Here is a 21,397-nt window from a genome sequence, read left to right on the forward strand (position 1 = left end):
ATTTATCTTCTTTTCTGTTAAAAGCGTAAAACCCCTTCTATTCCTTGGTTTATTTCTGCCATCATGGTGCAGCCAGTCAGCCACCTCCAACTGGGCCTATTCGTCTCTTTGGAGATAGTATTAAACCCCTCTTGTCTCCTAAGTGCTAAATAACAGTAAGGCCCAAGACAAACGCGATTTCCTTGCCAAAAAGTTTTCATGATTTGTGTTGTTCGTGGACTTTATTAATCTTGCCAAAAAAGAAAAAGAAAAGAGAAAAAACAACACTGCCTGCTTAGAAAATTGAAAAACAAAAACTACCCTAAGAATTCTTATTTAACTCGGGATTATTTCCAATGGTACTGATTTGATTTCGACTAAGGGTGCGTTTGGTTCTACAGAATTGGAATTGAATTGGAATTGAAATTCTATAGAATTAGAATTCTATGAATTGGAATTCCAAAACATTGGAATTCTTTTGTTTGGGAAACTCACAGAATTGATACAAAATTCATTTCAAATTTCAAATCCTTTGTTTGGATGGGAGAAGAATTCATTAAGAATTAAAATTGTTTCCATCTAACATTTGCTTACATAAAATTTTCTTTTTTTCTTTTTCCTATGTAATAATGTTTTAACATTTAGCTAATTGTTACTAAAGCTTCAATGAAAAAACCAATTAGTGCCTTTAGTAATTTATTTTTTCTTGCATTTAACTAATTGTTACTAAAGCTTTAAAGAAAAAAACCAATTATATATGATTCTTGTTTCCTTTATTTTAATTAAATTATATAAATAAAAACTAATTATAATTTAACTTAAAAAGTTGTTAATTTTATCAGGTTAAAACCTAGATTATTTTTAAGTTCAAAATTTAAATTTTAGAAAATTAAAAACCTACTCTATTATATGAATTCGAGGGGAAGTCATGCCTTGTGGTAGAGTATTGCTTTTGGAGCGTCCATTTGTTGACTCTTAAGAGGGGTTACTAATCGTTAGATGAGTTTTGCCTCATTTGATATGGCAGGCCAGTTCCCCCAAAATCCTCTCCCGGAGTCCCCTCGTCCCATCATAAATGGCTCCCGCGGGAGTTTTCCCTTTTATGAAAGCACCGTTAAACTGCAGAGCTATGAAGTAATTTATCTTCTTTTCTGTTAAAAGCGTAAAACCCCTTCTATTCCTTGGTTTATTTCTGCCATCATGGTGCAGCCAGTCAGCCACCTCCAACTGGGCCTATTCGTCTCTTTGGAGATAGTATTAAACCCCTCTTGTCTCCTAAGTGCTAAATAACAGTAAGGCCCAAGACAAACGCGATTTCCTTGCCAAAAAGTTTTCATGATTTGTGTTGTTCGTGGACTTTATTAATCTTGCCAAAAAAGAAAAAGAAAAGAGAAAAAACAACACTGCCTGCTTAGAAAATTGAAAAACAAAAACTACCCTAAGAATTCTTATTTAACTCGGGATTATTTCCAATGGTACTGATTTGATTTCGACTAAGAACATTTGAGCGGCAACAAAGCAATGCTGCTGTCCAAGTTATAAGTGATGAGGAACTGCTTGATTTGCCAAGAACGGACAAACGTATCAACCTCAACCTATGAGAATCTTGAAAGTATTAAGGAGGATAGAGAACCAATACCATGCTCCCCAGCGCAAAGTTATAAAATATATCAGTGAGTAGACTAGCTACGAGGAGTGACGTTTAGGGGTTAGAAGGGGTTGCCGATCCACTCTTTTAAGGGTTTTTGGGAAGGACAAGCAGCAATGCACCACAGCATCTCTAATTGTGAACAAGGCTAATGGATATTTCAAGTAGTTGGTCATCAATAGAATTTTAAAGTTCTACTTGAATATAAGTCAATAGATCAAATCCCTTAACCTGTAAGTAAGTCTGTTTGCACCGGTGGTGATTCATCAGATTCGCCTTGATCTCTTTAGGTTCCCCCTCCCTTTAATGTAGAGTAAGAATAGTTGTAGCATAGAATTTACAAAAAAAAATAATGGATATTGTCTTTTTGGCTAGGTACTGCAAAGGCTTTTGAGGTTGCCACTCTTTTTTTTTTTTGGCTCGAAGGCTATCTTTTTCTCCGGTCTGCATGCCAAAGAAAAGTTTCGGATGCCATACTCAGTCCCAGTCTGATCACCCCATGCCATTCCAAACCAAGATGCATGCACACATTATCAGAACCTTAAAAGTCAAACTAGCTGCAGTATCTAAACCCGAGAAGACAGTCTTGAAAGTTTGAGGTTTATCTTCCATAGCTTGAAGAAGTTAAAAGTGCATAGAGTTTTCTCTAATGCTTATGTTCTATAGATCAAAGAGGACAAGGAATTCCAGAGATCATGTTTGGTCCATCTGCAATTAGAAGAAAAGTAGCGTGCACAACTCTTATGGGCGTGTAGAATGCATGATCATACCATGATCTACTGACCAGACCCGCAAGAACATTTCCACAAGAGTCATAATGGATGTGCAATTCTAACATTTTTAGCACCATGTTAAGCTGATTTCAAAAAGCAACAAAAAGTTTAGAATCAAGCTAATCAATTCACATACAGAGAGGTTAAACTTTTCGCGGGTATCTCTTATCAAGGCATATTAGGCACCTCAAGTCCTCAACCAAAACGATATGCCTCAGCTTATGCCTAGCTATCTGGAACTCCAGTACCATGCAATAATACCAGAGTTTTAATTGAATTCATAGACCAAACCGAGGAAGAAAATTCAACTAAGATGTTAGGATGTTGGAATTTGTATGAACAGAACTCTGCAAGCATCATTAGACACAAAATACAATGAGAATCCTTTGTAAATGTGAACCACTAATACCAATGGTAAGTACACAACAACTATCAACACTGTCAAGGAATTCTATCTTAAGATGATCGCATAACTCTCAAATTTGAATTCTACCAACAATATCAAGGATTTAGCCCTGGGATTTGAGGGATGGAATCTAAGGCCTGTCTCACATATGACAACCTAGGATATGGAGAACTTTTCTCGTACTAAAAGCCCATACCCAGAAGTTTCCCCCTTCCTATCACAGCAACAACAAATTTTAGCAACAAGTTCACCTGACAAACTTGCAGTCGAACTGGCCATATGAATAAATTTAGTCATCATTTCTACAACTGAAAGCATTCAAAGTTACAAAATTTGGCGATCCATATTGAAAAAAACCCGTCATTTGTAATACATTCGAGATTTCTGAATTTTTTCATACACATTTCATCTAGCAAGCGCAACATAAACCAACCCGACGGATGCACCAGCAATACACAGATAGGAAACACCCCGAACCCGAATAAAAAGCAAGTTCAATTGCTTAGCAACCTGAAGAGTAAGGGTCAGAATCTGCAGTCTACCTTGTTCCTCCATTTTCTTAAAGAAATACATAGGCTTCAAAGCTCTCCTCAGCATAAATGCCAATGAAAATGGAAGCCCGAATGCCAAAATACTCTGCACTGACACTTCAACAACAGGGGAAGCCGTAGTAACATACGAAATCCAAGCTCCTAAACCAAGATTAATCAGGCCTAGGCCAGCCAACGCTTTGCTTAAACTATACACAGTCTTCATCATCGTTTCAAGGACTTCGCGAGTCTCATTGGCCAGTGCCGAAACATCACGTTCGACAGTGGGTCCGTCAATTTCTTGGTGCTTGAAAGCAGGATTCTGGCTCGGGTATTCGCTTTGGCTTTCTGGCTTTCCAGCCTTTTCTTGATCTGATGATGATGATGATGAAGCATTGGAAGTTGAAAAAAATCTGGGATTTTCTTGTGGGGTTAGTTCAGATTTGATCAATATATTGCTAAAAAATGGTTGATTTTGCATCTGAAAAGCAGGGGTTAATCTTGTTGGGGTTTTGATAAGACTGGTTGGATTGTAATGGAGTGGAAATCGTGACTCCAATGAGGTGGGATTAGACGGTTTGAGACAAGGGTTTGCCAAATTTTGATTTGGGAATTGTGGGAAAATGGCCTGACTGGGGTTTTGGGGGAAGGCTGATGAGTAGGAGTTTAAGTGGTGAGTTTTTGGAGGGGACAAGCAGGAATAAGTTGAGAAGAGAGGGGTCCTGAGAAGTTGTTTGGAGAAAGCTAGTCTGCGAGAGATTGTACAGGCCATGGTGATGGTGGCGGTGGTGGAGGTGGAGGTGGAGGTGGAGGTGGAGCCGTGGAGGTGGTGGTGGTGGACTAGGAGAGATGGAGGGAGACCGGAAGGGCTGCGTTATAAAGGACACATAAGCAGGAGGCAGCATTGACCATTGAGTGAAAACTCCGGCATCCGCTGCGGTATTAGGCTTGGAAATTGGCAATCTGTGGATGGATGCGGTTTTAGAGTTTGGTGTAAGACGGTAGACAAGCCCACTGCAGTCTGGGTGATCATTTGAGCCCAACTATGATGTAGTACAATTTTTTGGATTAATCTTCTAGACATTCACGGTGTATATACACTTTCATTTCATATCATATTCATTATATAAAATTTAAATTTAAATTTGAATTTCAAATTTTACATAGATATCATGCATTTAACTGTAATAGTGTATGTAACATTAATTTATCTATATTTTTGGGGATAATTTTAGAAACCTTCCTTGAATTGAGGTTTCTGACAATTTCACCCAACTCCTCTCAAGTTTAAAAAATTACACTTATCTTTCTTAACATAGTAAAATATCTATAGTAAAATATCTATAATATCCTTCACTCGGTAGATAATTTTAAATTTAAAATAATAAATTTACAAGATCAACAAAAAATCTATTTTTCCATCTCTTGTCTATTTTCCTCCCTCTCTTTTCTAGTTAATATAAACTTTTTTTATCATCTTCGATTTTGTGGATATTAGCAAATTGAAATTACAAAATCAATAGAGGGAGTAGATTATGTGTCAAACTAGAAGGAAATTAAGAGACTCGTAGTAATAGAGAAATAAAAAATGAAATTGATGATTGAAATAGGAAGAAGAACTAAAGATGTGGAATTTATCATATTTTGTTTATTGACAAGAAAAACTTATATAAAATGTCAATAATTACATAAGAATTTCTTTCATTGAATTTTGTGAAGGTAGAATTTATTCTCTACTTTTGAGATATTAATATTTTTAAGGATATAAGAAGATTGTAATGGTAGTTCTAAGTCAGAATAACTTGTATTGAAAAGGTATTTGAGTATTGATATTTAATTTTGGGGTATAAAATTGGTTGTCAATGGAGGTTGTTTGTGTTTTTTTTTTTTCTATATTTTGTATGGCAAGTATTGATATTGTCTATGCAATTTGGGATCTTTTGATGGTTATTTGGTTTTAGAATTTATGTTTGGATAGTTGCTAGAAATTAGAGTTGTAGATTTGTGCAGGGTGCGTAAGAAAATGATTGAGTATACTATATTTTTCTTTCTTAGTTTTGTACAAAAGAGCAATTTAGGGTTTTTATGAGAAAATATTTCTTGTTAGACCTTTATTGTTATTAAATAGTAAAAGTAGGGAAGGTATATGTAATTTTTAAAAAATGAAGGGAGCTCTCTGTAATTGTTAAAAATCTCAGGGGAGGCTTGCCAAATTATCCCTAGTTTTTGTGCAAGTCATTGAAAGATGTGTATATCCTACCCTGACAATAAAATAAGGTAAACTTTCCCTCCTTCTAAACTTATTATTATGTTTTTTAATGTTTGAAAAATAATTATATCAGACTGTAACTCCATTTACATTGATATTACCTTTCTCATTTCACATTTTCTTTTGTAGGGTTTAGTAAAAAAAATCACAATTTATGTTTCAAAGGGTTGAGATATTGAGCCTCACAATTTATGCTCACATCACAAAAATGTTAGTTGTGATTATTCTAAAAGATTTTCGCAATAATCTTCCATATAAGCACACTCTTAGCAAAGATCATGGTGTGATCTTCTTTAAATATCAAGATTTTTGAAGTTAGACAGTGGCCTTGCCGATATGTTGGGATAATCTACCTGTTTTTTGAATAATTTAAATGTAGTCGCATTTAATAAAGTAAATGTAATAATACATTCTTACCCAGGACCCCAAAAAGCAACATATATACCTCAAAATAATTCTAAAAGCTGATTGTTTGATTTAAAAAAAAGGAAAAATCATTCAAAACTTTCCTCATATTTTGCAAAATGACTTTTTTCATCCCTCACTTTTAGAAGTCTAATTTTACGTTCTCTACAAATTCATATCAGTCAAATTTGATCCTTACCTAGGTTTTCGACTAGTTTTTTGTCGAAATTTACCATGTGCCTTGCATGTGATCATTTTTAAGGGCAAAATTGTCAAATCAAATTTTACATAATCCGATTCGTAATCTCTCACATTTTACAAATGAATTTTTTCGTCCTTCACATTTCACAAAATAAATTTTTTCATCTCTCACATTTTACAAAATGAATTTTTATCCTTCATTGATCGTGTATATGAATAATTTTTTTAGAACCCATGTATATATCTATTTGATTTCACCTAAACAATATGAATAACATGTATACAACTACAAATAGCCTGTTCAGACGAAATCAAATAGATATATACAAGAGTTTAAAAAAATTGTTAGTTTTTCACTCAGTTCATTTCCTTTTACTCGAAAATTGAAAACAAATAAGACATTTAATCTTAAACATTGTCGAGTATTTATATCGAATTGAATTTGGACAGAAAAAATAAACAAAGGAAAAGTATGAAAAATGTAAGTGATTGGTACTTTCAAATTTTAAGACAATCACAAGGCAAGTAATTCAACTGTTGGTCTTAAAAGTGGTACGTAAAAACTTCAGATTTAAACTGCAATTTGTTAGTATGACTATAGAATTCGATTTAGAACCCATTAATTAGATGACCTTATTTTACAACTTAACAAATGAATTATTACCAAAAGAGAAAATGTCAAAAATATTGAACAGATTCACATGGTGAAATCAAATATATATATGGGTTTAAAATGAAATTATTTGTTTTAAACCAATGTATATATCTATTGAATAGCATACAACTAAAATTAACCTGTTTAGTTGAAATCAAATAAAGATATATTATATGTTATTCGTACTGTTCAAGTGAAATCAAATAGATATATTCATGGGTTTAAAAAAAATATTCATACACATAGTTAACAAGGGACGCAAAAATTCATTTTGTGAAATGTAAGGGGCTATGGATCGGATAATGTAAAATTTAATTTGACAATTTTGCCCTTAAAAATTGATCACGTGCAAGGCACATGGTGGATTCCGATAAAAAACTAATCAGAAATTTAGATAGGGAATAATATTTGACCAATGTGAAATTATAAGAGACGTAAAATTACATTTTTAAAAGTGAGGGACGAAAAAAGTTATTTTGCAAAATGTAAAGGACGTTTTGCATGTTTTTTCCAAAAAAAAAAAAGAAGCACTTAAACAAGTCAAACTTGAATTTCTACCTGAAAAACCTTTAAATATTCACGTGTTTGCAAGCAAGGGATCATGGTGAATCAAAGTATGCCAAATGATGATTTCAAACAAACGAGAAATGCAAAGCTCGGCAGAGGGTTGGCTCAACTTGCATTTGCCTTGATTGATAAGGTTCAGATTCAACCATGCTTTGGTTCAAGTACTTCGATCAATTTGGATAGTTATTGTCAGCATTAAGTTTCAAATAATTGGATACAAATGGTATGTTAATAAACTGTAATTTAAAGGGTTACCAAAATGGCCAATTACATAATTAATTGAGCAAAGCAACCTATTGTTTAAAAAAGTATTACTACAAGTCCCGTGAAGCAATATACATCATATACATACATATATATATATATATATATATATAAATGGCCAATTGCATAATTAATTGAGCAAAGCAACCTATTGTTTAAAAAAGTATTACTACAAGTCCCGTGAAGCAATATACATCATATATATATGTGTGTGTGTTTATATTGAGCCAATTCCTAAGCTCAATTTTCGTGTAGGCCACCAACAAAAAAAAAAAAAAAAGCTTGATACTAGCTAGGACTTAATTAGCTATACACTTTAAATGATACTGGAGTACATGCAACATTACCTCAACATGATTGGTTCGTGGTATCTTGGGGGAAAAAAATTTTTAAGTACACTACAATTTGAGGAGGGATTAATCAATTAGACAAAGAAAATAACCAAATTCTTCATTCTTATTGATACATTAATGTGGACATAAAAATATATCATAGGGAAAATCCTAATGACAAACATAAACATAAAACATAGTTCTCTTCAAATGAACATAGGTAACGTAGCTGCACTTAAGACATTGGTGCTGACATGGTACAAACACGAGCTCTTGCTACTAATTAAAGAAAGCTCAGTACACAAGAACACCTATAGCATATACAATTATAGAGAAGCCAAAGCAACATTAGAATAGGATGGCATTGGAAAGCCAAAACCAGCAGCCATTGATGGCGAAGGGGCAATGCTGCTTTCTTCATCCAAGGTACCATAGGCAGTAGCACTCGGTGCATAAACCACTAATGCCAACACAAGGGCTGCTGCAGCTGCATGGTAACAAGCCTTCATGGAAGCCACCGAGATGATATGGCGAAATTCTCTGCTAATTATATCTTCCAAGAAGTGAAGACAAGGACATGCAACAGTAGTACTTGAGGCTAAAGGGTACAGAACCTAATGAATTTATAGTCGAAACACAATGTTGGAATGTAATGGTATTTGATGACAGCTGGGAATGATGATTCATATGCATGTATGCCATTTGGTATCAAAGCTTGGTGCTGATACACGTTGTCTAAAGCCAAAAAGTGAGTGTTTTTTTTAGTAGCAATTATGATTTATGAGTATGACAACAAAAGACTGAAATGAGGAAAGTGATCATGGTTCAGGCGACTCGTGATTTTCATAAGTTTATCTTGGTGCAGAGGAACAGCTCAAAGCTGTGAACGTTTGCAGATTTACAGAAGTGTGGGGGACAAATGTACCAGTGTTCATACACATAAACACTTGATTGCCATGTAGAATTCAACTACATTCACATTCCATATTAGAGTAGATATTTCTTTATCTAATGGTCCAGTTTTTGGGTTTGAGAAGTTTAGATATTCTATTTTGAGAAATGTAATTCATGATTGGGACGGAACCAAGAAATTTACGTTAAAGGGGTAAAGTTTAACAAATCTAAACTTAAGCAGTATATAACATAAAATATTTAAAATTATTGTGAGGACAAAAATTTTAAATTTCTAAAAAACATCTTAAAAAATTTTCAATTTTTTACAAGAGAAAATTTTAAATTTCTAAAACTCGCAGGGACAAAATTTTAAATTTGGTATCCCCTAGGTCCGCCCTTGATTGGTAGGTCATGTCTAAGAAATTTACGTTAAAGTGGTAAAGTTTAACAAATCTAAACTTAAGTAAATAAAATAAAATATTTTAAAATTATTGTGTTTTTAAATTTCTAAAAAAACATCTTTAAAAAATATTTAAATTTTTTTATAAGAGAAAAATTTAGTTTTCTAAAAATTGCAGGGACAAAATTTTAAATTTGTGTCCCATAGGTTCGCCCTTGTCAAATTTAAGAATGATAATAGATCGAGTGCATTATTAAGTTATAAGCATTCACTCTATCAGCACCAATTCATGCGAAGAAATAACAGGACAGCCGCCACATCTAGAATATTGTAAATATGTGTATTTTGTGTTATGGAGGTTTGTAATATCATATACATTTAATATTCCCCATACATGTATCTAAAGTCTACAGTGTATTCATGGCCCTGTTTGTTTGTCGAGTTTTTTTGTCAAGTTTGTCTGCTACAAGTTTTTTAAAAACTTTAGCTACAGTAACCTTAAAAAATTTCTCAAAATTTTTAAACTATACACTTCAAAATATTCAAAAATTTATACACTTTAAAAATTTTTTAAAAAACTTCTGCAGTAAGTTACAGTAAAATTTTAAACAAATACCAAAAAAACTCAATTGCCAAACGGGACCCATACATGTATAAACTAAATCCACTCGACTACATCTCCATATCATATTAATCAACAATGTTTGAATCTCATTATCTTAGATTTCATATTTTTCCTTATTGGATGATGAGAGCACATACCAAGGACTGGAAATGTAATGAAATCAATAACCACCGACGAAAGGGAATGAATTCGTCTCAACCTGTGGAGAGAGCATGAAGCACCCTTACTTGCTCGAGTCTCCTAAACAATGTTTAAAAAATTTGACGGAAATAGAATACAGTATCAACAATACACAATACACTATATTGAATTCAAATAGGTAAACATTTGACAAAGAAGAAAAGTACGGTTGAAATTTATTATGAACTTCGCATGATGGGGTGGTGTGTTATTACAACTACAAATTGTCATCATAATACAAGCTTTTCATCTTAAATTAAACACTCTGTAAAGTATGCCTCTAATTTCCATTTAAACTCGACAAAACAACTTTTTCTCAGAATCCACAAAACAACTTTTTCTCATTCCTTAAAACCCTAATCTCTATTTAAACCTGACAAAATAGTAGAAATCGAAAGAGTAGAGAAGCGTATCACTTCCTTCTTTCTCCCACATTTCTCCCTAGTATTTAAACCTGACAAAATAGTGTTTCTCATTCCTTAGAACCCTCCATTTAAACCTGACAAAATAGCAGGAATCGAAAGAGTAGAGAAGAATATCACTTCCTTCTTTTTCCCACATCTCACTTGGTATCTAAACCTAACAAAATAGTGTGAAACTAGCATCTATACCTTTTTTTTTCCCTGATACCTCTTCTAGCATCTATAAAACTTAGACAAATTGAGGAAACAATAACTCTACTTTTTAAATGACATAACAACTGATACAGTTGAAACTAAATTTACTTTCAATTTGCTATCGTACTTGTCAAATGTTTTGGGTGATGTACCATACTCATTAATTCATATGTTTTGGGTGATTTACTATACTCATTAATACTTAACTGTATAATGTGTTTAATAGATTTGTTTTGTTTTTCTTGTCTAGAGAAATATGCAACATTGCTTGGTTGATCTGAAATGATATGTTTAATGAGAATACCACTTTTTCCCTCCTCCCTCTATCACTCCATATTTTGTTGAAAAATCAAACAACTCTAACATGGAATCCCACACTTTAACTGTAGACACCAAATTTTTCTCAATTTCAAGTCTACTATTTTTATTTTTATTTTTCATTTATAAATTGCTTAAGTAATCATTTTAATTTTGTTTTGTAGGATAATGTAAAAAGAAAGAAAAGGAAAAATGGATGTTCAAATGGAGGAAAATAGTAAAAGTTTTTCATTTGTTTCCAACCCAATAAAAAGCCCAAATAAAAACCCATCAAAATCCAAATGAGGCCCAAGTTAAGACCCAGCAAAAGTCTGAGCCCAAGCTAAAACCTATCCAAAATCCAAATGAAGCCCAAGTAAAAGCTTAGCAAAAGCCTGAGAATAAAGAAAATAAGAAAAGGCCTGATTGGCCCAATTCATTTCTTCCCAAAAAAAAAAAAAACCACATTCTTCATGCACGTTTGCCATTCTTTCTTCATGTCACAAACGAGAAACCAGTACAAAGGAGCTACGATAGTCTTACTTTCTTGGCAAGAATTTTTTTCCTTTCTTTTTATTCTTTCTCCTCAAGCTTGGTTAGTACATATACAGCTCATCATCTCCCAAATTCTATCCAAAAATATTCATAAAAAAGGGACATCTCATAATTTCTAGAAAATTCATCATACCTATCATTTCTAGAATTTAGGGTTTTTGGTTTCATATAAATAGGAAACAAGGGAGCTTTTAGGGTTAGAGGAGAGAGAAAAGAACAAGTTAGAAAGTAGCAGCACAAGATCTGGGGTAGGGAGAGAGAAAAAAGCAAGAAAAACAAAGAATTTTTTCTGCAAAAGCTGAGAAGAGGCTGGTCGACTAGCCCTGTTTAAATTCATTTTTCTCCTTCACTATAGATGTGTTTAGGGTGATTCTTTTTTTTTTTTGGCATTTTCTAGAGACATAGAGGAACAAGTTTTATGTTGAAACCTTACACCGATAATCACTAAAACCCTTCAAATCGAAGCTCGAAATCACCCTCTAGAAAAATTTTCTGCAAAACAGGGAATAGGCTGATGAACCAGTTCATCACCATTTTACTACTTCATTTGAGGTCTTTTCGAACGAGATTTCTTTTTCTGCACTTTCTAGGTTCATAGTAGAGTGATTTCTGTGTTGAGAGTTTTTAGGGAAAACGGTTCTAAAGCCTTCAAATCAGAGCTCGAAGTCACCCTTCTCATAGTTCTTGACATCAATAACAGCCACCCTCCTCATAGTTCTTGACACATTTTCCAGGGATTTTTCCCAGCTCAATCTGATTCCATAAGCATCAGAGCTAACTTTTGTTCATTCTTCTCTTTTGATTCAAGCTTGGATCCGCATCTAAATCCATTAAATAGGAGCTCTAAGGTCTTGCCTTTTGACTAGGGTTTGATAATCCATATTATTCCTTTGTTGCGCTTGTTTCATGACTATACTTACTTGGTAAAGTTAGTGGTTCGATGAATCTCATTTGAGCTCGGGAAATGCCAAGATTAGAAAGTTCGCTTATAGAATTATGAATTGGGGATGTTTCTTTTTTTTCTTTTTTTGCAACTTATAAGGCTAAACTCATGTTTTTGGGTTTTTGAATCTTTGAAAGAAATTTATTTTTCTCATTTTACTCATGAACTTGGGAAGAGATAGGTTGCATAGTTGTTTTCCTTGTGTTGTAGAATTTGTGATTTTTGTTAGAATAAAATAGATAAATAGGTTAAAAAGCTGTGAATTTTTACACTTGGGCTAGTGTTGTATTTTGGTTGGGTTCGTGACATGGGTTTTAGAGCTCAAGTTCAATATTTTAATTAAGTTTTAAAATTGCATTGGACTGGGCTTCTCTTTTCAAAAAAAACAGCTTTGCTTATTCTGCTTGGGCCAAAATGACATCAGAAACGAATTTTACAATTTGACCTCTAATTTTTAAGTAATTTTACTGTAACCCCAAACTTTTAAATTTCTTTCATTCAGGCCCTTAATTTAATTGCATTTTGATCCCTAACTTGATCTTTATTAAACTTTGACCCCTAATCTTCTTAAGAATTATAATTTGAACTCAAAACTTTCTTTTTTTGCAATTTAGTCCCTATCAGTTTTTTGATTTCTCAATTACAATTGTTTCTCTTCTTTAATTGCTAATTATGCTTCATTTAAATGCATTTAATTTGTAAATTCTAGATGTTTTATGTTTATTTATATATATTTGCAATAATAAGGGAAATTTAGTATATGTTCACATTCTCTTTAAAGGGTTGTCAATTAAGTTAGTACATTGACCTGTTTGTTGATTTGAAAAAGTAGACAACTCTCCTTTCTCCTTACTCAGCCGTTACTTTAAAAGAGAGGTAACCCTATTATCGTTTAAATTTTTTTTATGTGCTCCTATGTGTTTATATATTTTATGTATTTTTCTTTTACTTATTTATTTTAAACTTTTATTCATTTTCTATTTGTTTAATTTAAGTCTTTTGATTATTTGGAGGGTATTTAAATGCCCAAATTGTAATAAATAGGTTATCTCCTCTTGTGCAAGAAATGTAATTAGATAGGCAATATAATAGATAGGTCTTATTTTTGTAAGAAATATAATTAGCTAGATAAATGTAATAGATAGGTTAGATAGGATTATCATCTTATATTTTCCCTTTTAGATTGTAGTTAGGGTTCCCAACGTAATAGTTAGGTTTTGCATACTTGTGTGTTTGTGCATTTATGTGTTTATGTGTTGTTTGTTTGTTTTTGTTTTTTAGGATTTTGCATTTAGATATTATGCCTATGTACTATGTGATCTATGTGCTCTATGTGTTTATTTGCTTTAATTATACTCTATATGCTTTATTTATTTATTGATAATGAGTGCATGACGTCACCATACTAGTCTAATACTAGTTGTGGCTTTTCTCCCCGATTTTTCACTAGTCCAATACTAGTGAGGACTTGCAGAAATGTGCTAGTTCAATGCTAGAGTCTTATATCATTTACATGCTAGATTCATACTTTGTGTAACATATATTGCATTTCATGCTTTTTTTATTATTTTAGGTTATTTCCATTTGCATGATATGTCCTCTTATTTCTTTATCCCTATGTGCGCAAATCGTATCGTTTAAACCTGTATTTCATTTAAATAATTAAAAAAAATAGGTTAGTCCATTTGCTTATTTAGGTTAGAAGAGTCATTCTTCAAATATGGAAAATGGGCGAGTATGATTTTTTAACCTTAGCACGCTATTAAAAGGAAAATTGTGTTACAAATTTTAGTTTTCTGTACCCATTATGTTGGATTCCTTTCTTCTAGATCATGTATATTTATCTATATATCATAATTTTCTTTTTTGAGTCTCATTTTTTACATATTCATGACTTTTTCAAGGGATCATTTTTGCGGTTCACAATTAATGTGATTGGTACCAATTAATTTTTGAAAAGATATTTCATCCCTTTCGATATCCCTTAGGTCTATTCTTCTCTCCTAAGTGAGAGTCAATTTTTCTCTCTATTGGGAAATGTGCCAATCTTCCTTCCTGGGAGCTTGCGGAAGCGTTTTTCTCCTGTCTGAAAACAGGGGAACAACCTAAGTAATAAAAGCCACTAACTTGAAGTCTACAAACTTTCAACTTCAGCATTAAAAAGACCCGACATTGTTTAGGTATACCTTTACTCCACTACTGACAAGATTTCAGTTCTTGTTCTGATTAGTGAAGCCAAAGAAGTAGCAAAGAGAGGATTCTCCACTGCTTCCGCTGTCGGTTTTTTACTCCAAGCTCAGACAGGTAACTTTAAAGCTTTTTACCACATGGATTCTCTCCGGTGCTGCATGTACTCTTGAGGGCAGCTGATTTTTACCGCTATTTGTGTTTTTCTTTCTATATTTAGTCTTTTCTTGTCTCTGTGATTTATAAAAAAAAAACCAGAAAAAAGAAAATGTCTTAAAAACTATTAAAAAATAGGGTAATTTTCAATCCTGATGTGTTTTCAGTTTTCAAATTGGGGCCTTTCTTGGGGCTTATACTAATGCAGTTAGGTGGTTATTGGTTTTATCTGAGGGCTTATATTCCTGAGCTCTTACCCTCAGTGCTGAAAGAAAATTGATCCTAGAGGTTAACCACTGACTTTAGCCAAAAACACTCCTATCCCACACTCTGGACTGGTTTTGATCTGTGATATTCCCGTCTAGAAATATAGTGTGGCTCTATGGCGGAGGAAATTACTGAAATTCTACAAAGGTTTGATCTTTCCACAAAAGAAAGGGGCGAAACAGAGCTTGACTTGGGTGATGTTGGATCAAGCGTGAAGGAGTGCAAAGACTATCTAGTGGGAAGATAATGGGTGAGAAAATCATTAACTTTGTAGGTGTGAAAAATTTTGTTACATTAGTATGGGGCCACCCTAAAGGTCTCAGGGTAGTGGAGGTTGGAGTCAACACTTTCCAGTTTGTAATACCTAGCGAAAAGGATAGACAAAGGATTTACATGGGAGGTCCATGGATAATTGATAGCCAAATTCTAGTTGTTAAACCATGGTTTGCAGGTTTTGAAGAGGAGGGAGCTGACTTTAACATTGCACCATTATGGATTCAAGTGTGGAATCTCCCTGTGCATTGGATATCCAAGGAAGTGGGCAGAAAGATTGCATCAGTGTTTCATGAAACGAAAGAAGTGATTATACCTCAAGGAGGAGGAAAGGAAGATAGACACATTAAATTGTTGGTCATGGCTGACATTTCACAGCCTCTCATGAGAGGGACTACGGTGAGAATGGAAGGGAAGGTGAAATGGCTAAGTTTCAAATATGAGAGAGGACCTGACTTCTGTTATACGTGTGGCAGAATAGGCCATAGTGAAAGGACATGTTCAGCTAGCACATTAGGGAGAAAAGGCCAGCAGGATAATCAATTTGGGCCATGGCTGAGGGCAGGAGGTGGGAAAATGTTGACCCAAGAGGAAAGGAGAGGGAGACAGCAGGCTAATATATCCCCAAAAAAGTAAAGGTGGGGTTTTAATGAGGGGGAGCTGGTACCAATCATATGTGAAAGGGAGCTGATGGAGACACGGTTGGCGAGTGAGGATGGAAAGACAAGTCAAAAATGTAGTCAATAGGTGGGTGACATTCAGAGAGATACCACAATGATACAAACGGAACAGCAAAAGGTGCAGACAGGAGAGGAGGATAGGAATAACAGAAATGGGAAAGAGGAACAGGCTCAGCAAATACCTGAAACGAGATTAGGTGGAAGACAGTTAACCATAGTGTTGCAAAAGGATGGGGAACAACCTTCAAAGGAATTCGAAGTTGATAGCATGCAAGTGGAAGACCAACTAGAGGTGGTGGAGGAAAAGAGCAACCAGAAAACACCTAAAAGAACTAGAAATCTGTTAAAAAAGCCAGTGATAAAGAGGAATCCCAGGAAAGCTGAACAGAATCTTGGGATGAGCAAAAAGATAACAGGGAAGAGAAAAGTCCAACTCATAGATGAAGATATGGTAGACATTGAAGTGTCTGAAACAGTTGGAAAAAAGGGAAGAAAGGGGACTGATCAATAAAGCTGTGCAAGTCAATCTGAAGGGGTGGTGGCCAGCCTAACATGGTCACCCATGGATAAATGAAAGCAATGGTGTGGAATTGCCAAGGTGCTGGGAGCCCCTTGACAATTCCCCAGTTGAGGGAGGCTTGCAACCTCCTCTCCCCACAAATGGTTTTCTTGTGTGAGACCAAAAACAGGAAACAGTTCATGGAAAAGGTTAGAAGACAACTGAGGTTTGATGAAGGTGTAGTGGTGGAATCTATGAACAAAGCTGGGGGCATGACAGTTATGTGGAGCTCTAAAGTGAGGGTTTTGGAGGTCAAAACTACTGTTTTCACTATGGAAGTCCATATAATGGATACAGACAACAATGAGGATTGGTGGTTCATAGGCATTTATGCGAGTACTGATGATCAAATCAGGAGGAAACAGTGGGAAGTTATAGAACGAAGGAAGGTACTATGGGGTATTAGATAGATGATCACAGGTGATTTCAATGACATTACATCAAATGAGGAGAAATGGGGAGGCAGAAAGAGAGAGGAAGGAACATTTAAAGATTTTAGAAACTTCATTGAACAAAATGGACTCATTGATATTGGTTTCGAAGGTAACCCCAGGACTTGGAGTAACCACTGGTCTCAAGAAGGTGAAATTAAGCAAAGGCTTGATAGAACTTTGGTAAGTAATGATTGGAGTCAAAGTTTTGATAAAGCAACAGTTAAACATATAGATAACTTTGGTTCAGATCACAGTATGTTGCTAATAGATTCCAAACCTATCAAGGAGAGACGGAAGAAATGTTTCTTTTTTGATAAAAGATGGTTCAAAAAAGAGGGAGTGGAGCAAGTGATAAAGAAGGCGTGGGAGGAGGAACAAATAGGTTCTAATATGTACAAAGTGCACAAGAAAGTAGCTAACTGCAGAAGGGCTCTACTGAAATGGAGAAATAATTTTCAAGGAAATGCTAGGAAAAAGATTGACAATCTAAAAAAATAACTAGAACAGCTCCAAGTCAGTAATTGCGAAGACAAAAAGGGAAGCAACAAGGACCTTAGAAGACAATTAAAGGAGGCCTATGATGAAGAGAAACTTTTTTGGAGCCAAAAATCTAGAGTGCAGTGGTTGAAGGATGGGAATAAAAATACTCAATTTTTCCACTCTAAGGTGAAAGACAAGAGAAAGAGAAACACCATGCAAAAGATACAAAGAGAGGACAGTACATGGACTACATCAGAAGAGAAAATTGGAGATGAAGTTGTCAAGCAATTCAAGGAGCTTTTCACGAGTAAGGGAGTGACTCAAACTGATATGGTTCTGAAGGGAATATCATAGTCAATAACCGATCACATGAATATACAACTAACCCAACCAGTCAAGGAAAAAGAAATTAAAGATGCACTTTTTCCCTTGAACCCAACCACAGCCTCTGGACCCGATGGCATGACACCTCTTTTCTTTCAAAAATTTTGGTACATTCTCAAAAATGATATCATACAAGCAACCAAAAGTTTCTTTCATTTTGGCCATATGCTGAAAGCTATGAATCATACAAACATATCCCTCATCCCCAAGGTTGATAACCCCACTGGGGTTAAGCAGTTTAGGCCTATAAGCTTGTGTAATGTGCTCTATAAAATCATTTCCAAAATCTTGTCAAATAGATTGAAAAAAGTTTTGAACAACTGTATTAGTAAAAACCAGGCTGCTTTTGTGCCTGGACGACAGATTTTGGATAATGTTATCATCTCTCATGAGTACTTGCACTACCTCAAAAATAAAAGGGAAGGATCTCATGGGTTCATGGCTATAAAGTTGGATATGTCGAAAGCTTATGACAGAGTTGAGTGGGGATATCTGAAAGCAATCATGCTCAAACTGGGATTTTGTGATAAATGGATTAACTGGATAATGGAGTGCATCACAACAACTTCTTTCTCTTTCAACATAAATGGAGAGCCTAAAGCATACGTGATACCTTCAAGAGGGATTCGACAAGGAGATCCCTTGTCACCCTATCTTTTTCTTCTAGTATCAGAAGGCTTCTCAAATTTGCTGGATCAAGCGGAAAGGAGCAAAAGGCTGACTGGTTTGAAGATAAGTAGGACTGGTCCATCAATAACTCATCTCTTTTTTGCGGATGACTTTTTAGTCTTTTGCAAAGCAGACAAGAAGCAAGCTCAAGAAGTGATGGGAATCCTAAAGACCTATGAAAAAGGATCCGGACAGGTGATCAATATGGAAAAGTCTTCACTGTTTTTCAGTAGAAATGTGGAGATGAATGAACAAAGAGACATTTGCAGCAGCTTAGAAAGCATACAGGTGGTGAAGCAAGGGAAGTACTTGGGGCTACCAATGGTAGTCACAAGAACCAAACACCAAATTTTTGGCTTCATCAGAGATAAATGTCAAAAAATAATATCCAACTGGAGCAATAAACCGCTAAGTCAAGCAGGAAAAGAGGTTTTGCTCAAAGCAATAACTTTGGCAATGCCAACATATGCAATGTCGTGTTTTAACTGGAGCAATAAACCGCTAAGTCAAGCAGGAAAAGAGGTTTTGCTCAAAGCAATAACTTTGGCAATGCCAACATATGCAATGTCGTGTTTTAAGCTGCCAGTGAGATTATGCAAAGAGATCAATTCTCTGATGGCAAGATTTTGGTGGGGGAAGGACAACGGGAAAAGGAAAGTGCATTGGTGCTCATGGAAAAAAAATGACAACTGCAAAGAACACTGGAGGAATAGGCTTTAAAGATCTCCAAGGGTTTAACAAAGCTTTGCTAGGCAAAGAGATTTAGAGGATTCTTACATGCCCGAATCTATTATTTAGCAAAGTTTTGAGAGCTAAATACTATCCCAAAACATTACTTTTCAGCTGTGAAGTAAAAGGCAATGCATCATGGATATGGAAAAGTCTGATGGGAGCAAGAGACGACGTACAACGAGGAGCAAGGAAAAAAAATTGGAAATAGGAAGAGCACCACCATTTGGGATGATGCTTGGCTACTGGAAGGCAAGGGAGGTAGAATTGAATCCCCAAAACCCACAGGTTGTATGGTCACAAAAGTGAGTGAACTGATTTCCAACTTTAGATGGAAATCAACACTCATTTTTAAGATCTTTAGCACACACGAAGCTGGGCACATTCTCAAAACGCCTATAAGTCTAGCAGGTAGACCTGATTGTTACTTCTGGCATTATAGCAATACTGGACAATACACGGTCAGGTCTGCCTATGAAGCTCTAGTACGTGAACATAGGCATGCCAAACCTCAACAGAGGAGAAAGGGGGAAACAAGCTGGACAGGAGGAAGTGACAAAATCTGGAAACAGCTATGGAAACTCAGAATAAAGCACAAGCACAAGCTGTTTTTATGGAAGAGTCTGCACCAAGTATTACCAGGAAGAAAGGCAATATTTAGGAGAACAGGAAAAGGGGACACTTTTTGTAAGCAATGTGGTGAAAACAGTGAGACAGTGGAGCACATTTTCTTTCACTGCACAAAGGCAAGGATGGTATGAAAGATGGCTCCACTACAATGGGATGGACTGAATGAGTTCACCAACGACTTCAGGAACTGGTGAGGTAGTTTAATGGAAGTAAAGGCCAGGAAGGAAGGAATGCAACACATAGCGTTAACAGTCGGCATCCTCTGGCAGATTTGGAAAGCCAGGAATGAAGCAGAATTTGAAGACAAACAAAGACATCCGATGGAAGTAGTTACAAAGGCAGTCAAGGAATGGGAGGAGTACCATCAATCCCAACAGGCTGAACAACAGATGAGCATATCAGAAACAGATACAGCAGATGAACAAGACGCAGAGGTGGGACCAGATGCAAACTTGCTGATCATTCGAGTAGATGTGGGACAACACATTGAAGGACAGAATATGGGAATTGGCATCACAGCGGCAAATGTCATGAACCAGATATGTGCAGCGTGAATGCTAAAAGAAAAAAGCACTGGATCAGTTGTTTTGGACAATTTGATGGCTATACAATTAGCACTTTGCAAGCTAAAGGAACGAGGATGGCCGGACATAAAGCTTCAGATACCATGTAATCAGATTTTAAAGCTCATGCACCGGCAAGTCTCAAGTAACATTCATATAGCAGCCCACCTAGAATGCATAGCCGATCTTAGCTCAATGTTTAGGACATGCTCATTTGATAGTCAGTCTAGTAATGATAGTACTAATACACTCAGTTATAAACTGAGTAAGAAAACAATGCATATACTCTTTGATGAGGAGTTATTTGATCCTCAGTGTCTTAGTACACTTTTGTAAAGGACAAGTTGAGCCCTTGCTCATACATTGTATTTGTCTATTAGTAAAAATAGAAAATCCTATCGTTTCCGAAAAAAAAAGATATCTCTTAGGTCTAGCTTTGCATCCATATAGAAGCATCCAAATATGATAAATTTAGATATTAAATTAGGAAAATTTTTGACTAAATCTCGTATCTAGCCTTGGTTAGGTTGAAAAATTGCCTTAAATTTGGATCAATCAAATCTTTGTCTTCCCTTTCTTCAACCGTGACTCCCGAACTCTTTTATCTTATTTTCAAAAACCTAAAATCGTCTAGAAGGGTTTTATTTGTTTTCATTTAATATATATATATTTATATATTTTGAGTGATTTGGTACACCTAAACTCGATATCAAATGGCGACTCTCTTTTTCCAAAAATCCTTTTTAAACTAATATTTTGGATCCAAACTATCGCATTCTCTAAATCCCATTTTAGGCCTTTTTTATTTATTTTCTAAAATCGAAAAACTCATTTTTAAACACCTTT

The 21,397-nt window shown here is 35.0% G+C and overlaps 1 protein-coding gene across 1 annotated transcript; it reads right to left on the bottom strand.

Moving 5' to 3' along the window:
* Window positions 1-3,058: 3,058 nt before the first annotated feature.
* Window positions 3,059-4,274, bottom strand: LOC113762283. The gene has a single exon (XM_027305666.1). The coding sequence runs from the start codon at window positions 4,106-4,108 to the stop codon at window positions 3,212-3,214; it is 897 nt and encodes a 298-aa protein (XP_027161467.1). The 5' UTR covers window positions 4,109-4,274; the 3' UTR covers window positions 3,059-3,211.
* Between the last annotated feature and the right edge of the window lie 17,123 nt (window positions 4,275-21,397).

This window comes from Coffea eugenioides, chromosome 2 (genome assembly GCF_003713205.1).
Source record: "Coffea eugenioides isolate CCC68of chromosome 2, Ceug_1.0, whole genome shotgun sequence".
NCBI classification, from domain to species: domain Eukaryota; kingdom Viridiplantae; phylum Streptophyta; class Magnoliopsida; order Gentianales; family Rubiaceae; genus Coffea; species Coffea eugenioides.